We start from the raw sequence: 17,044 nt of genomic DNA, 5'->3' as shown, positions 1-17,044 counted from the left end.
AGAGGATGAAATACCGCCTGTTGGCACATGTCGGGTCAAAAAAACAGTGAAAAAACCCATGTCGACCTCGCAACCTGTCGACTGAAAGTCATGTTGACTTTTTCACCTGTCTACATGCTATATGTCAGTATTTTGACCTTGTCAGGATTTTGACCGTCGGTCAATGGTTATCGGTATTTTGACCGTCGGGATTTAGACTGCATCCCGTGCCTAGTTACCATCACTGTTAAATGTGTTATTTGCAAGGGCCTAGCTTTCATTGGTGCAGAAACTGAACTGATGCTCTGCTATAAGTCATTACATTAACTAGGGCACTAATATTGTTCAGACAATGAACAAGGGCACTACTCATAATATGACATTACATTACCTAGGGTTCTACTAAGGTTTAGAAAATTAATTAGGAAACTATTATGGAGTATAAAATGAACAACTGCTGCGATCAGATGTCTCTAGAACAGTTGTGGGCAAAAAGAGGCCCTCTAGCTGTTGATGAACTACACATCCCAGCATGCCTTGCATCAGTTTCAGCATGGCCAAATAGCAAAACTAAGACAAGGCATGCTAAGATGTGTAGTTTATCAACAGTTGAAAGGCCGCTTATTGCCCATCCCTGCTCTAGAAGCATTGGGACAGGGTCCCCTCAAAATTTTGCTATTGGCCCCAATAAGTTATAGTAAAGCTCCTGGCATCAGGGCTCTACTTACAGACTCAGTTACAGTAGTTCGCACAGTTTACAGTTAATTATAGGTAGATAAGTCTGTGTCAATAATAAGTCAAATGTTGCTCATTCAGCGTTCTGGCGCTAAGTACATAATTACCTGGAACTCCTGGTCAGAATGACAGCGAGCTGCACTCCAGGAGCCCTGGATATCCATCATTCTCCTTCCTTCCGAATTATACACTGAGAGGCTTGGGCTAAACAAGCTCCACCTGGACCAGGAGAACAGTGAAGAACCTGAAGAGACTATCCTTGTATTCAGCATTGTTATAATTATTATACATTAATGCTAAGAAAAATTATTCTGCAAAAAGGAAATAAAATGGTTTATAAAGTACACTGCATCTATTCATTGTCATAATAGATCACAGGTTCCCAAACTCGGTCCTCAGGACCCAACACAGTGCAGGTTTTCCAGGTGTCAGCAGAGAATCAAGTAAAATAATTAGTTACACCTGTGGATATTTTAAAATATGTTAGTGAGTAATGAGTGCACCTGTGACCTGGAAAACGTGACCTGTGTGGGGTCCCGAGGACCGAGTTTGAGAACCACTGCAATAGATTGTAAGTTCCCACAAGCTGGGCTCTCTTCTCCATCTGTGCCCGATGTATGTTCTCTATTATGCTTATGTTCTGTTTTTTTTCTGTTATTATAGCTCCTTTTACTATGCTTAATGTTATCATTAAAGGCACTGCAGAACATTATGGTGTCTTATACTGTATATATAGTACAGGATAACCATATCCATAATCACCAGGGACAGATGGGATCCATCCTAGGGTACTAATGGAACTAAGGGAGGAACTAGCGACCCCTCTATATTGCATTTTTGATAATTCACTATCATCAGGTAAGGTACCAAAAGACTGGAGAATAGCATAGGTAGTGCCAATATTAAAAAAAATAAAAAGGGATGACCCAGCTAATTACAGACCTGCGAGCTTAACATCAATAGTGGGTAAAATATTTGAAGGATTTTCAAGGGATGGTAAAAAAATCCTGGACCTTCATAGTTTACTTAGTATTAATCAACATGGGTTCGTGAAAAATCTTTCATGCCAGACAAATTTATTAGGCTTCTATGAGGATGTCAGCAAAAACCTTGATAATGGAAACGCTGTAGATGTGGTCTTTCTAGATTTTGCAAAAGCTTTTGATACAGTACAACACAAGATGTTGATAAATAAAATGGAGGACCTGGGATTAGGGGCAAATATCTGTAGATGGGTAGGGAACTGGCTGTGTAATAGAGAAAAAAGAGTGGTTGTGAACAGTGCCGTATCAAATATGACACCAGTACTAAGTGGAGTGCCACAGGGTTCGGTTCTAGGGCCCATTTTATTTAACATATATATTAATGATATTGGGATGGGATTACTCAGCGATGTATCCATCTTTGCTGATGACACAAAATTGAGCAGAGTTATTAAATCAACAGAGGATGTCTTCGCACTTTAAAATGATCTTAACAATCTACTGTAGATGAGTGGGCTAAAAAGTGGAAGATAAGGTTCAATGGGGCAGATGTATCATAGCAGCGCTTATCGCGCCGCTATGATACTTCCTGCTTCGCCTCAATAGCGAGGCGAAGCAGGAAGGGACATCGACAAGATGTATTAACATCTTGTCTGCCGAAGCAGGGGAGCGTTAACTCCCCCCTCCGGCGATGTCCCTTTCTGGAGATAGCGCATCAGTTAATACTGATGCGCTATCTCCTGTCCCACGGCCGGCCGCACTGGGCATGCACGGGATCTCGCTGTTCACGCGAGATCCCCAGCGCAGCCCAGACCTAACAGCAGGGACAGCGCTGTCCCTGCTGTGTAGATAGGGCTTCGCCAGCCTGATGCTGGCGAAGCCAAACCCGGCTTCGTGCGGAACTGTCAGCGATGCTGACCGTTCATACATTCGGCCTGCTATCATTTTGATAGCAGCGCCGATATGGACAGGGGCCCCTGTCCTTTACAGCATCTCACCTCCTTCATACATGGGGGAGAAGCGGTATCAGTGCACATAACGTGCGCTGATACCCCTTCTCCCCCATAACGACCCTTCATACATCTGCCCCAATATGGATAAATGCGAGGTTATGCACCTCGGGAGGCATCATCTGTGTGCTAGTTATAACCTAAGCGGGGAGGCATTGGGTATTTCAGTACTTGAAAAGGATCTAGGCGTCCAAATAGATAACAAACTGGGGTGCAGTGCTCAATGTCACATAGCAACAAAAAAGGCCAACAGAATTCTAGCATGTATTAAAAGGGGCACGGAAACTAGGGACTCAAAAGTAATTATGCCTCTGTACAAGGCATTGGTTAGACCTCACCTTGAATACAGAGTACAATTCTGGGCCCCACACTACAAAAAGGACATCATAGAATTGGAAAAAAATCCAAAGAAGAGCAACTAAGCTAATCAGGGGAATGGAGAATTTAAGCTACGGGGAGAGATTAAGCAATTTGGGACTATTTACACTAGAGAAGAGACATTTAAGGGGAGACATGCTCAACATGTACAAATATACGTTTAAAATAAGGTTGGACAAACATTTATTGGTTAAAAACATCCAAGGGTACAAATAAGAATCATAATCTGTCTTTAAAATGAATCATATTCTGTCTTAAACAAGGAATAAGCTATTAAAACCTAGGTTGAACTCGATGGAACGCAAGCCTTTATTCAGCCTTATCTACTATGTAACTATGGAGGTTATTCTGATCGGAGCGGCCAAACGTGCGTACGTTCGCTATTAACGTACGCTATCCGTACGCGGCCGTTGGGGTTAAGTCCACCCACAAATCAGCCGCATACGTACGGCCAGAAACAACGTCGAAGGGGAGTGGCGTACAATTGAGCGTACGCCAACGTACACGGACGGACCAGCCCTTACACTCCGACAACTAGCGTACAACAGAGCGTACGCCACCGTTTACGGACGTCTCTCGTCCGTCTTCCCGCCGACTTCTTGCGGCTATCTGAGCGTACGCCAACTTGCACGGACGGGTCCCTATTGTTTTCAATAGAAAACTCAGCTTATGTCACCGCTCGTGAGAGTGAGCGTACGTCCGTGCACGCTGGCATACCCCTCACATATATGGACCTGCAAATCTTGCCTTTCAACTACACTTCTGACAATTAATTAATTATTCTAATTGTTATTCAATTATTGTTTTCTATTAACTCAATTGTCTACCTTAATAAAGACCCTAATAAAACAACATTTTAACCCTCATTACATGTATATTTGTTATGTTCTAATGTGGCATTTTAATCACTATCTATGTGTCCCCACATTGCTTTTACTTTTAAATAAATTTATGTTGGTGTTTGTGTGTATGTACTAAATTATGTCCATAATTAGTTTGTCCAAAATGTGTAACATGTATACCTACCCTGATGTTATGTGTGATGTTTTAATCTAACAACATTAATCATTCATGCATTTTCACTATGTGTTATTTAACTCAAAAACACACACACATTCACACAGCAATCGTTACCCCTCACCTCAAATTACAAATATAACTTACATTACACATCTGTTTGTACCTGCCCTTACAAACCCTATAACATATTTATGATTAACAACACAGGCAACTTCTAACTGTACATAAACTTTTATTTTTTTTAACGAACATTAAAACTTTTTTTTACAAATTAAATGCGGGCCTCCAGTTGGGCAAAAAGTATATGTAAATAGAGGAGGGTCAGGAAGATCTCCCTAATAATCTGTGCCACCTCCTCCTGGTGCTGTTCAGTGTCTGTAGTGAAGGAAAAAAAAATAATTAATATATAATATACACAAATGTTTGTTGTATTTTAACATAATACCAAGTTGTGAGTTAAGTGTGAAGGCCACATACATTTTTCAACTACATTTAAGATGGTTCTGCTGTGAACACAGTACTAAAAATGTATATGTTGACACACACATACTGTACATATTACATAACATTAAATTAATTACTCCTTCTTGGATGGATGTATGCTGTATCCCAATTGGTAGTTTTGTTTTGGGGGACTCACCTCTAACCTCACAATTAGGCTGTGCTATTTAAGGGTTATGACATTGTTGTGGCTTAAGCACTCCTTACTATTTAAAATTTAGGACATTGCTGTACAAATTATAGGCCTAAAGCTATGTTTGTAAAGCATGCATCTGCATGGCCTCACACACTATTAACAAAACAATCTATAAATTTATGTTGCACATCATGCTGGGAAGTGGAGTTACACAACACCTGGATCCACATAACTACAACACCACTAATGTCGGATATGTCATTGGATGTACTGTTATGTCAATTATTCAAGGGGTGAGGCATGGCCACACTAAAAAAAAAACACCAAGGGGACCCTTGTTCCTGGAGAAGGACAGGCCACACCTCATGGTCGCCCTGCAGTGATATGTTGCAACTAATGTTGATGTTGGATACACATATGTGGTTGTTGTGATTGTTTATGTGTAGAAATGTGTAGGTAAACATTAGACACATTATTTACTTACGGCTAGTTGAGCCATCCTGCTCGCCGCTGGTTGGGTGTGCGGTGGTTGGGGGGGTCAGGAGCAAGGGGGATGGGATAGGACTTGGAATACTGGTAGTGGGTTGGAGTGGGGATTGGAGAGGTTTGGGGGTGGGTGGTGGAGAGGTGTAGGGGGGTTGGAAATGGGGTGGGGAGGGGGTGGGGGTAGGGGTGGGGGTTGGGGAGGGGGTGGGGGTTGGGGAGGGGGTGGGGGTTGGGGAGGGGGAGGGGGTGGGGGTAGGGGTGTGGGTAGGGGTGTGGGTGGGGGTAGGGGTGTGGGTGGGGGTTGGGGAGGGGGTGGGGGTGGGGGTGGGGGTGTGGGTGGGGGTTGGGGAGGGGGTGGGGGTTGGGGAGGGGGAGGGGGTAGGGGAGTGGCTGGTGGAAGGGGATGTAGAAATTTGGTGGGCCCCAGCTGGACCCATTGTCTCCTCCTCTTCCTCCTCCTCTTCCTCCTCCTCTTCCTCCTCCTCTTCCTCCTCCTCTTCCTCCTCCTCTTCCTCCTCCTCGTCTGGCTGCTCCTGGCCTGCCTGCTCCCGGGCTGCCTGCTCCCGGGCTTCTATGCGTGCCCTTGCCCGTGCTGAAATGTTCATGTTGATGGCATAGAAATCGAAGATTGGGTTTCATAAAAAAGGGGGAAAGAAAAATTCACATTAGTCATGCTCATAACCTTCCAAATTATCATTGCTGTTATATTTCAGACATTTATCATGCAAACTAATTGATATGCTACACCCAAAAACTGAGCAACTACTTAAACCCCCCTATACACCCCCTATACACCCCCTATACACCCATATACACCCCATATACACCCCCTATACACCCCCTATACACCCCATATACACCCCATATACACCCATATACACCCCCTATACACCCCCTATACACCCCCTATACACCCCCTATACACCCCATATACACCCATATACACCCCATATACAGCCCATATACACCCCATATACACCCCCTATACACCCCCTATACACCCATATACACCCATATACACCCCATATACACCCCATATACACCCATATACACCCCATATACACCCCATATACACCCCCTATACACCCATATACACCCACATACTCAGGAACATATTTATAAAAAGAACAGAAATCATTTGAAAAAAAACGCAGACATACTAGTTAATAAAAACTTACATCGGGCAATATGGCGGCGAATGCAACTCAGCATGACTGGCTGGCGCCGGCGCAGGTCAGACCAGCGCCGCTCGACTTGGCCCAGGCTTCTGCGGACGCCGGTCCGGGTGTATATTAGGCGGCGGGCAGCATTATACGCCCGCCGCTTGTCCATGTTGGACACATATGGGCCCCTGGGCCCCAGCCAACGGTCCATGACCTCAACCAAGGCCACCAGCTCCTGGGTCGAAAACGCCCTAGCCCTGTTTGAAGTCATAGTGGCAATGGCGCAGTTAATAATTGCAGGTACATATATCACTTTTGGTGCTTGCTGATTGGTGTAAAAAATTGTTTGTTTAGTATTAACTTTATTAATCCTTCTTACATTAACAAACTGGATGCGAATAGAAACTTACGCGGACCGTTCCGATATACACACACCATAACCAACAGCATGCATTCAATGTATAGAGACGTACTGTATATACAGTGTGCGGAAAATAATACACGCAACCGTCTACTAATAAATACGCTGATAAAAGGGCACAATACACCGATTTCCATGGAGAGACGTACTGTATATACAGTGTGCGGAAAATAATACACGCAACCGTCTACTAATAAAGACGCTGATAAAAAAGACACAATGCAACATGTTGGCGTATGACAATTTCATACTCATTACATATGTAAGGAAAGCATTATAACGTGATGTTTTGAAATGTGACTCCGAAAGCATACACGAACTCCAACAGATACCAGCTGACAACACTCATCATTGGAATGACAGGTGCACACATTTCACGATGTAGTACACAATGCTCCACAACCTGTGTATGTGCATATACAGGTGATTGATCAGGTGCGTTGAGACCTGCGTAATTTAAGCGGGAATTATCGGCGGGAAATATCGGCGTAAATTAGCAACTACAATGCGGGGAAAAATATACGCCCCCTTGTTCATGGCGGGAGATTACCATATAAATATTCAGTCAGATGCAGGCCAGAATTGCTGCAAACATGTCTAGCTCAGAGGATTCCGCAGCTGAGGACGCTCTACAGAGAGCTACAGCAGAATCCCTGCTTGAAGCTTTGCAGAAGAGGGAACAGGAGCGTAGAAGGAGGGCCCAAGAGAGAAGTAGCCTGCAAGACCAAGCGGGCCCCTCACTAACAGGCCCTGTTCAAACTGCACCAGCTCCACAAGGGCCAAGCAACCAGCCAGAACAAAAGGTTGCATCTCTCCAAACAGGTGTGACCCAGCAGGTGCATGGTGAGAGAACTGGGGCCACCAGAAAACGAGCTGCAACATCTAGGGTGAGGACTGAGCAGGATACCACCACCAAAAAGAGAAACCCTGCATTTGTTGAGGCAGAATTGCGAATTTTAGTGCCCAGGGCACGCGAATGGATAGAATTGGCAACCAGGAAGCCGAGTGCCAGTGCAAGGAGAAACCTTTGGGACAAGATCACAGAGGAAGTGAACCAGGTGTCACCAGTGGTCAGAGATTGGCTAGCGGTGAAGAAAAGGCAAGTGTGTTTGTCCCCCTGATAATGTCATATGTGTGTACATATGTTACATGTATGTTTTGAGAATAATAGAAAGGTGTGTTTGTAGATAGTGCTACACTTCAATGTCACATGTGAACACAACCATGTCTAATAACCCACATTGATATATGAAACATGCACCATTGGTGTGATGTGAGGTTATGGGCACAGTTCTGCTCATGTGAAGTATGTGAAGTATGTGATGGGACAAGAGAAAGTGTGTTTTTGAAAGAGTTGTTGTAACATGTTCCATATGATGCTACTGAAACAAGAATGACCAAACTGTGCACATGTAGCTGGTGAGAAACTACACATCCCAGTATGCCATCCCATAGTTAAATTACTCCATAATAACCACACTGTCAAGCTATGGTGGAATGTGTAGTTTCACAACAGGTGGAGGTGCATAATTTGGCCATGGATGATGTCATTTCTGCATAGTGATCTATGTATGTGCATTTAGTGGCCTAATGAATGAGATGAGACACTGAAATGCCTCCTAATGGAGACATTAATGTGTGTGTGGGACACATATGGCTAAAAAACATAAGATCACCCACACTAGGAAATGTCACGTAGCACAGTGGTGCACATATCTCATGGTGATATTTGTATTTTTAAACTTGTAGGTGGACAGACTTCAAAACGACACTGAAGAGGAAGATGACTGACCGGTACAACCACAGCATGTCCACCGGGAGAGGGCCTATGCCAGATAATTTGGAGTATACCCCCCTGGAGCAGGACGCCTTGGATGTCATTGATGTGGCCGAGGTCAGGGGGATATCCAATATGGATAGTGAGCTCCTGGCGGAGGTCTTTGCTGCTGCTTTTGATGGTAAGTCACAGTAATGCATTGTATTTTGAAAGATATTTTTTTGTGCGTATGTGATGTGACATTGTTTTCAATTATTATCCTAGAAGAAGCAGAAACCCAGGATGAACCGGCAGCATCTTCCTCTGCAGAGCCACAGGTGGAGCAAGTGGTCCAGCCTCCACCAAGACGACACCCCCAGCCACAGGAGACATGGGATGCCAGCGTGATGGTGATGCTGGAGAGGATCGAGCAGCAAGGGGTGGATGCTGCGATCCGTCAGCAGCAGGTTGGGGAATTTCTGACGGATTGGAAGGCCACAAACAGGCAGCAGTGTGAGGCCTTCAACCGCATGAATGACACTCTGGCGGCTGGCATGCAAAGCATTGGCCAACACCTCAGCCGCCCGAATGAAATTCTTGCGGAGCTGCTGACCACCGCCAGGTCCCTAAGGGACAATCCCCCATCTGCTGGCCCACCCCAAGCTGCTCCCCAACCTTCCACCTCTGCTGACCCTCCTGTGTCCACTAGGGGAAGACACCGCAAGCCATCTGAGCCAAAGGCCCCTGTCCCCAAGGCCCCATCTAAAAGGGGGAAAAAAGGGCCCAAATAATGAGACCTGGTTTACTTCCTCTGTGGTTGGACCCCAAATGTTTAAATTGCACTGGACATCCACTTCCTGAGTTGGCCATCGATCCATTTTCGTGCCATGGGCATTAAAGTTCTTATTTTGACCTCTACAAATGCAGGATAAATTTTTGGTGGTGTGTATCTTGCTTAGTATTCACCCTGGTTGTTGCAGTACGTATTCTGGTGTCCCCATTTCTTTCACCATTGCATTTGCAGGGTAACACATGTTTGGAGATATGCAACCTCTTGTTCTGGCTGTTTTTTTATTTGTGTGTCTATTTTATTTGTTTATTTGATTTATGACATTAAAGTGTCAAATAAGCTGTGATGCTGAACAGCAAATAAATTTATTTGACCAATTAAAACAAAATTGTTGTATGTGTAATTTCTTGTGTGAAACAAATACTACATTTATGTGTACTTACTGACCAGGGTATTTTTGAACATTTGTTGAAGTGTGGTAGAAGTTTCCCATGTGTAACCCTCTCCATGGCCATTCCCATGTTCCTATCCAACTTTTCCCTGCTAATTAGTTTGTGTCAGCACATGTGCAGAGCAACTTAATAGGTGAGAAAGCAGTTTGTGTGCAGGTGAGGTAGCTCCTACAGTAGTAGGTAAAAGCAGGTCCAGAACAATGCTTTCCTCATGGAGTGGGTGAGGCAGACAAACAAGGGTCAAAAGGTACATTTGTGTAGGAATGCATATGTGTCCTCCCTAAAAAAAGATGTGTGAATCGGCCAAACATGAGAAAATTGCTTGTGAACAAACATGTATAACTTTTTAAATATATATGATTTTACAGTGTCATAAGCAGATGTAGGAATCCTTTGTTAGAGAGATGTGAGTGCAATAATGTGATTGGTGGCATCTTACATCCAGAGTGTAGTAAAATCCAATTCATAGCAGATCAGATAGTGGTACAGTTCTGTATTTTGGGTACTATACAAAGATTGTGTGCAAAATAGTGGGCATGGGCTTAAAACATTGCTGAAACATCCTTTGTAGGTGTTAGATGTGGTTTATGTTATTGTATCATAAATACAAAACCTATGTTTGTATTAGAGTGAACACGTTGACACATGTCGACTTGTGTAGATTGAGTGTGCTACTGTGTAAAGTCTATGAAAGCACGTAGTGAATGTGTATAACTGTTTAACAAATAGCTACCTTAGCATATATAAGCAGGTCTTAAAAAGATTCTTACCTTAAATTAAACAAACCTTTAAATGTAGAGAAGTATAGAAAGATAAGCTTCCAATGTGTTTGAGTGCTGTGTGTGGCTTGCAGGTAGTGAAATCATGGTTTTGACTTAATAGACTGCAGCATTGCTTATTACATTCAGGTGTATGTGTTTGAGTAGTAATCAGCGTAAATTAGCAAACCCAGGCGCACGCAGGCATGCGGTATCTGTAGGGGTGGTCTGAGGTGGCGGTTGGCGGCCGCCTGTTTTGTGTCCGAAATGAACGGTGCTTTAGGCGATCGTGCGGTAGTAACACCGTTCATTTTTGGTGCACACCCCCGTGTACGCCCATGTTTACGCCCATTTTCCCTCATTATTTCGGCCGCTCCCCTCAACACGCCCCTATGCCGCCCCCAATGCCCGTACTCTCGCGTACAGGTTTTTTTGCACGGAGAGACCCGTCCGTAAGCGTTGTGGAGTGTTCGCGCCTGCGCATTAGCGAATGTACGCATGCGCAGATCATGAAAAACCCCGGAACGTACGCGTACGGCCCGGCCGCACCAACCAGAATAAGGCCCTATGTAACTACAGTATGTATGTAAAATATACGCTGAGGAAAATAAGAATATTGGCTACGGTACAAAGCTTTTACAGTGTTTACCAAAAATGAAAACAAATAGACCATTTCTGAATTACAGATACATATTACAGCAGAAATATGTTCTGTCCACTCTAGTCAAAATAAAATGTGTCAATTGCACAAACTAATGATAGCTATTATTAAATAATACTTAATGATTCTCTGGATTCACCTCTGCTGTACAAAGCCTAAGAGGTTGTTCGCTGATGAGAACACTCTGATGACCATAAGACAGCAGAACAAGCAGCACACATCCACCCTGTAAGGTCTGTAGAACCTCAGCACTTCCTCCTTGCTCTGGTCACAGAGGTGCAGGCAGCAGGAACGAGCAGGACCACACAGCTGCAGGCACAGGAAGCTGGACTCTGCAATAAGAGAGTGCATCCAAATGAGTGCTTTCTCTGGAGATGGTCTAACGGATAATAAAGAAATTATATTGTACACCACAAATACCTATTTTATTTTAAGGGATACCAAGAGACTTTCTTTTTTTACACATTTTATGTGGCATAATGACTAGGACCACCAATGACTATAACAGTGATATTGTGTCTGGTAGTGATGAAATGACCTGGTCCATAGTTTATGGTTTTCTAATGGACTATAAAAATACATAAAATAATCTAGTTTGCAGGGTCATCAATAATAAGAAGTGTACAGGTGCAGGAGACTTGTGCTTGCCGAGCATACAGACGCCTCAGACTGCAAATCTCCATGCTCCGAGCCTATAGGGAATCCCCATGTCTGTAGGCCTTGTACCCTTGCAGGTCACCCACCTCTACAATGTGCTGCAGTTCTATTTTCAAAAGCACATTATAGTGACATCTTGCATTATAATGTGCTGCAGAATAAATACATATCAGTGCATTGTGGGACCTACAGTCCTGCCGTATCTGCTCAGAGCAGGAAGCTAAGTGGCTTCTACATGCTGATTTATTGGATATTTGTACAGCTAGTAAAATACATAAATTCAGTCCCCCAAGTCTATCTTTAAGAGGAAAGCTCCTTTAAGTTCTGTCAAAGTGTGTAAACTTTTATGTGTATATTATAAGGCATGTTAAACAATATGCTGATGGATCTGCTGACCAGGGGCGTAACTATAGCCCCGCAGCCCCCGCCATGGCGGGGAGGCGCTGAGTAACTGTGGGCGCCGGTCTCCGCTGCAGGGCTATGTTACGCTATGTAAGGCTGGCCGGGACATGTGGGCAGACAGCGCGGCCCCCTCGCCCTCCCATCCGCCCGCCCTCGGACAGTTAATCACCCCCCTTACCCCTCCTCGTGCCACCGCCGCCACATTCTCGCAGCGCAGATCTCCAGTCCTTCAGGCTCCTGACAGTCTCCTCCTGACGTACAGTGCTATTGAAAACTGCCCCTCAGAATATGGCTGCCCCCTAACAGCAGACAGTTTTTGTAGGGATGCTAGAGGAGGCGGCGGCCTCCTCTAGCATCCTTAAAATCTGTTGGCTATTAGGGGGCAGCCGTTTTGTGATGGTATTATTTCATTAGCACTGTACATCAGGAGGAGACGGTCCGGAGCCTGGAGGAGATCTGCGCTGCGGGAATGCGGCGGCGGCGGCAGAGGGGTAAGGGGGGGGGGGGGTGTTTTTAACTCTTGGAAGACCTAGGGGGGGGGGGGGGGCGACGCCTCCTATAACGGCGGGGGGGCGCAAAAATCCTAGCTACGCCGCTGCTGCTGACATACCAGTCATTGTTGCTGTCCTATATGTGATGTCAGTCCCTGCAGTCAGTGTACAGGTGGTTGTCTCGTTGCCCATACATACAGCCTGATAGGCTGATGTATCTGTAAGATATATTAGCATTGCCTGTCCAGCAGGGCCGATGCAATGTGTCTGGATTACATATTAGCTGGACTAAGGGCCTGATACTAGTCCACACGCAAAGCTGCAAATTTCGCAGCTTTGCACGTAGATGTAATGCCGCCTGCACGCCCCCCCCCCCCCCCCCCCCCTTGCTCGGGGAGTTTGTCAACCATTGAATGATTTCTCATTCTGTCTTACATCTGCAAGTGCCTGTACAGGAAGTGGGCGGGCAGCTGACACCGCTGACGTCAGCTGCCCGCACCTGCATTACATGTGTACATACATACATACACACACACACACAACTAAACAAGAGATAAGGTATTCAGTCACTGCTGGTCCTGGAGTTCCATGTGAGTGGAGCTGCTGCTTCTTTAGCTACATGTGCTCAGTAGCTCCCTCTGCTGGTGCCTGTGGAATTCATTAAATGCTGAGAGCTCTCCTAGGCTGGTGGTCTCTGTGAGGAGCAGCAGTAATTTAATCATGCTGCACAGGGCCCCTAAGAGACAGGGGGTGAGTGTAACGTACCCATGGGCCTCCCCTCCCTTAAGCCTGCTCTGTATACACTGGCCAACACGCTGTACTCTGATTAGAAAGTTAGAGCATTGGAACAAAACAAGATGTCCATTGTAGGTAATTTGGTAAGTAAATGAATAAACACCAACTACTCAGGTAAAAAAAAAAGTAAAATGTATCTTAATATGTTTACTATGCCAACAGCCTGATATCCGGTATCCGGATGGTTGATAGACAATATCTAGGTATACACCATATGGTTGACATACATACATGGTAATCTGGTCAATATGAGTTTTGGGGGATTTTTTCATTTTTTTCTTATTAATACATTACTATTGATGTAGGCTCTGATTTGCACATGGTAAAGTGTGCTGAGTTCAGGGTAACAATGTTAGGCACCTGGTCCAAAGCATAGCGAGCGAAGTGGTTTACTAATTGGAGGTCCAAGTCCTAAGGTGTCGACATTGCCACAAAAAGTCAGAATTTTTCATGTGTGAACCTTTTCCGTGTCACCATTTTTCCAGTGTGGACCTTGTGAATGTCAACCTTTTGGTATTGACCTAGACAGTGTCTACCACATCGCCTTGAAATAACATTTTGGTAGGGTGTATGGAGAACACCTGCCCAATGCATGTGTAGATATATATGTAGATGGATTGATCTGAAGATATATCAGTCAGTGTGTATCCAGCATAAGTAAGTCTTAACAGAACTGCAGACATCATTCCTTCTACACATCCACATTGTTGCATTTCCATAATAATTTACCTTCAACAGCCACAAGTAATTGCTTGGCTGTGCGACTGGAAACAATATATTGTTTCTTTGATTGACAGCTTAATCCTAAAAGAGAAAGTTACAATTTTATAAATCAAAATAATAAAATCTGTACAAAACAGGCACCAACCACACCATTAAATTAAACTGCACTCTTGAATATAAATAATATAAAATGCATTAAAGGTGAATTCAATTTCAGTCAAAGTTTGCAAATTTCCATTGCCGTGGCGTCTAACCGACAGCAACAGCACCCTATCTTACACCCTTATCCCTACCTTGTGGAATACCGAATTCACACAGAAGTGCTTACTACCCTATGGGGTAGTGAACACTTTTGTGCGAGATGCTGCTGCCATAAAGTATACTAGCTGAGCAAGATCATTCACCGATAATTGAATTCTCCCCTAAGTCATTAGTGACTATTCAGGGAAAACACTGCATTAATTCCATTATACTTCTATTATTTTCAGTTGTGTGTAAAATTTATATTTATGTTAACTGTAAAAGACTCATAGTTATCTGTTTTGTGCACATATATTTAACTAGTAAGCCTGCTTGAAGCAAATGCTTTTAAAGCTAGTAGACGTAGTTCCACTTGCTGCCAACAGATGGCAGTGTTTCGGGGCCGCACAGACACTAGACATTTCTATAGATGATAAGCAGGGAACTCACTGGGCAATATATCATTAGCAAAATGGACGATGTAAGCAGCAGCGATAGCAACTGCAACCACATCTTAATTAGGGTGCTTGCCTGTAAGCAAAATGTTGGCCTTAAGTGCTCCCGGACCCCCAAAACCTTAATCCAGCTCTGAACATTGGGACATTCATTGTATAATAATCATCAGATAAGAGAACTGCATTGTGTGACCTCTAATTGAATGTCTGCTTTGTGTAATGCTGTAACTGAATTTTGCTTTTATACCACCAGAGAGGTTACAAGTAACAGAGTTACTTTAGTGACCTATGCTGCCAAATTTCTGTTATACTGCTGATTTTATTAATAATACAGTACATATATATGTTTGGTACTTGTTTCCTATCTGGGCGCCCACGATCAAAATCGCGGTGATCGGGGGTAAAAATCGCGGTGATCGCGGTCATCGCGGGCATCGCGGGTAAAATTGGATGGTCGCGATGCCCGCGATGACCGCGATCACCGCGATTTTCCCATAGGGAACAATGTTAAAAAGGCTGATTGACCGCGATTTCACTGTTAAATGGCTCAATTGACCCGATTTGGCCATATTAACCCTGAATTAGGCCCAATTAACCCTTAAATGTCCCCCCCAATTTTTGACGCCACCCCACGATCCACGGCAACCCGAAGCGTGGCGAGCGCAGCGAGCCCGCGAGGGGCGGCGGTACGCGTCCTCCGACCTTTTCATGCCCTACTATCCACTAGGGCGTGGTGTGAGAATATAATAGTGTGGCGAGCGCAGCGAGCCACCGAGCCCGAAGCGTGGCGAGCGCAGCGAGCCCCGCGAGGGGACGCAGATACCTTCACTGTGAAGGCCGCGAGGGGACGCGCATAATTGTGAAGGTATCCGCGTCCCCTCGCGGGGCTCGCTGCGCTCGCCACGCTTCGGGCTCGGTGGCTCGCTGCGCTCGCCACACTATTATATTCTCACACCACGCCCTAGTGGATAGTAGGGCATGAAAAGGTCGGAGGACGCGTACCGCCGCCCCTCGCGGGCTCGCTGCGCTCGCCACGCTTCGGGTTGGCGTCAATCGTGGGGTGGCGTCAAAAATTTGGGGGGACATTTAAGGGTTAATGGGCTCTGTGGCCCATTTAACATTGATTCCTATGGCCAAATCGGGTGGATTGAGGCATTTAACAGTAAAATCGGGTCCATCGCGGCTTTTAACATTGATTCCTATGGGAAATCGTGAGCATCGCGTCGCGGGCATCGCGGGTACATTTATGGCCGGCCGCGACGCGACCGACGCGATTTTTCAGGTTTAACATGGTTTTCAATGGGAAAATCGCGGGCATCGCGTCGGTCGCGTCGCGGGCAGGCATAAATGTACCCGCGATGCCCGCGACGGGCGCCCAGATAGGAAACAAGTACCATATGTTTATATTCACACTGAATTGTGTGTGTTGTGTATATATGTACTGCGTCCCTCGCCATGCTTCAGGCACGGTGCCTTGCTTTGCTGGTCATACTATTATATTTCCACTAAATGCCCACTTGGATAGCAAACCACCTTCTTTTGGAAAAAAAAATCATTAAAAATTGAATGTTGACCTTATGTCAACCATAGGCTTGTGTCAACCAGTGCCAAACTGAGGTATGTTGACCCTTTTAGGTGTCAACCTAGTCACTGTCGACCATTAGTGATCGAACTAGTGACTGTCGACCTAGACATTGTCTACCCACTGACTTCATACTGTCTAATCATCTAATGTATATACTTGTAACTAGAATCTGAGCTTTATTCAGACCTTATCGCAGGATAAATTTGTTCTCAAAATGGGGAAAAACATTTGCACTGCAGGTGGGGCAGATGTAACATGTACAGAAATAATTGTCACTCTTTCTGTTGCTGCAAAGTTGCTGCATAGCTGCAAGCGTAGGTATCGTGAGAGGAGGGGTGAGGAGCTTCTACAGTATGTACAGAGGCAGGGGGGGGGGGGGCATGGCCAGCAGCTCACAGAGCACTGGTCATGCCTCCAATAGCGATGAAAATAGGGGCGTGGTCTAGTGATCACATTATTGTCCCCAA

General features: G+C 44.9%; 1 protein-coding gene across 1 annotated transcript in view; it reads right to left on the bottom strand.

Moving 5' to 3' along the window:
- The window catches only part of LOC146064235 (phospholipid scramblase family member 5-like), a 29,710-nt gene that overhangs the window by 7,213 nt on the left and 5,453 nt on the right, over nucleotides 1-17,044 (bottom strand). The window contains exons 2-4 of the mRNA XM_083177482.1: nucleotides 14,304-14,378; nucleotides 11,369-11,561; nucleotides 822-933 (exon numbers count right to left, since the gene is read on the bottom strand). Coding sequence (XP_083033608.1) covers nucleotides 822-933; nucleotides 11,369-11,561; nucleotides 14,304-14,378 — 380 coding nt within the window. The remainder of the gene's footprint in view (nucleotides 1-821; nucleotides 934-11,368; nucleotides 11,562-14,303; nucleotides 14,379-17,044) is intronic.

Source organism: Crinia signifera, chromosome 3 (genome assembly GCF_055691185.1).
Source record: "Crinia signifera chromosome 3, ASM5569118v1, whole genome shotgun sequence".
Lineage (NCBI taxonomy): Eukaryota > Metazoa > Chordata > Amphibia > Anura > Myobatrachidae > Crinia > Crinia signifera.
The sequence above is the reverse complement of the archived record's forward strand: the minus strand, read 5'-3'. Positions and strand labels throughout refer to the sequence as shown.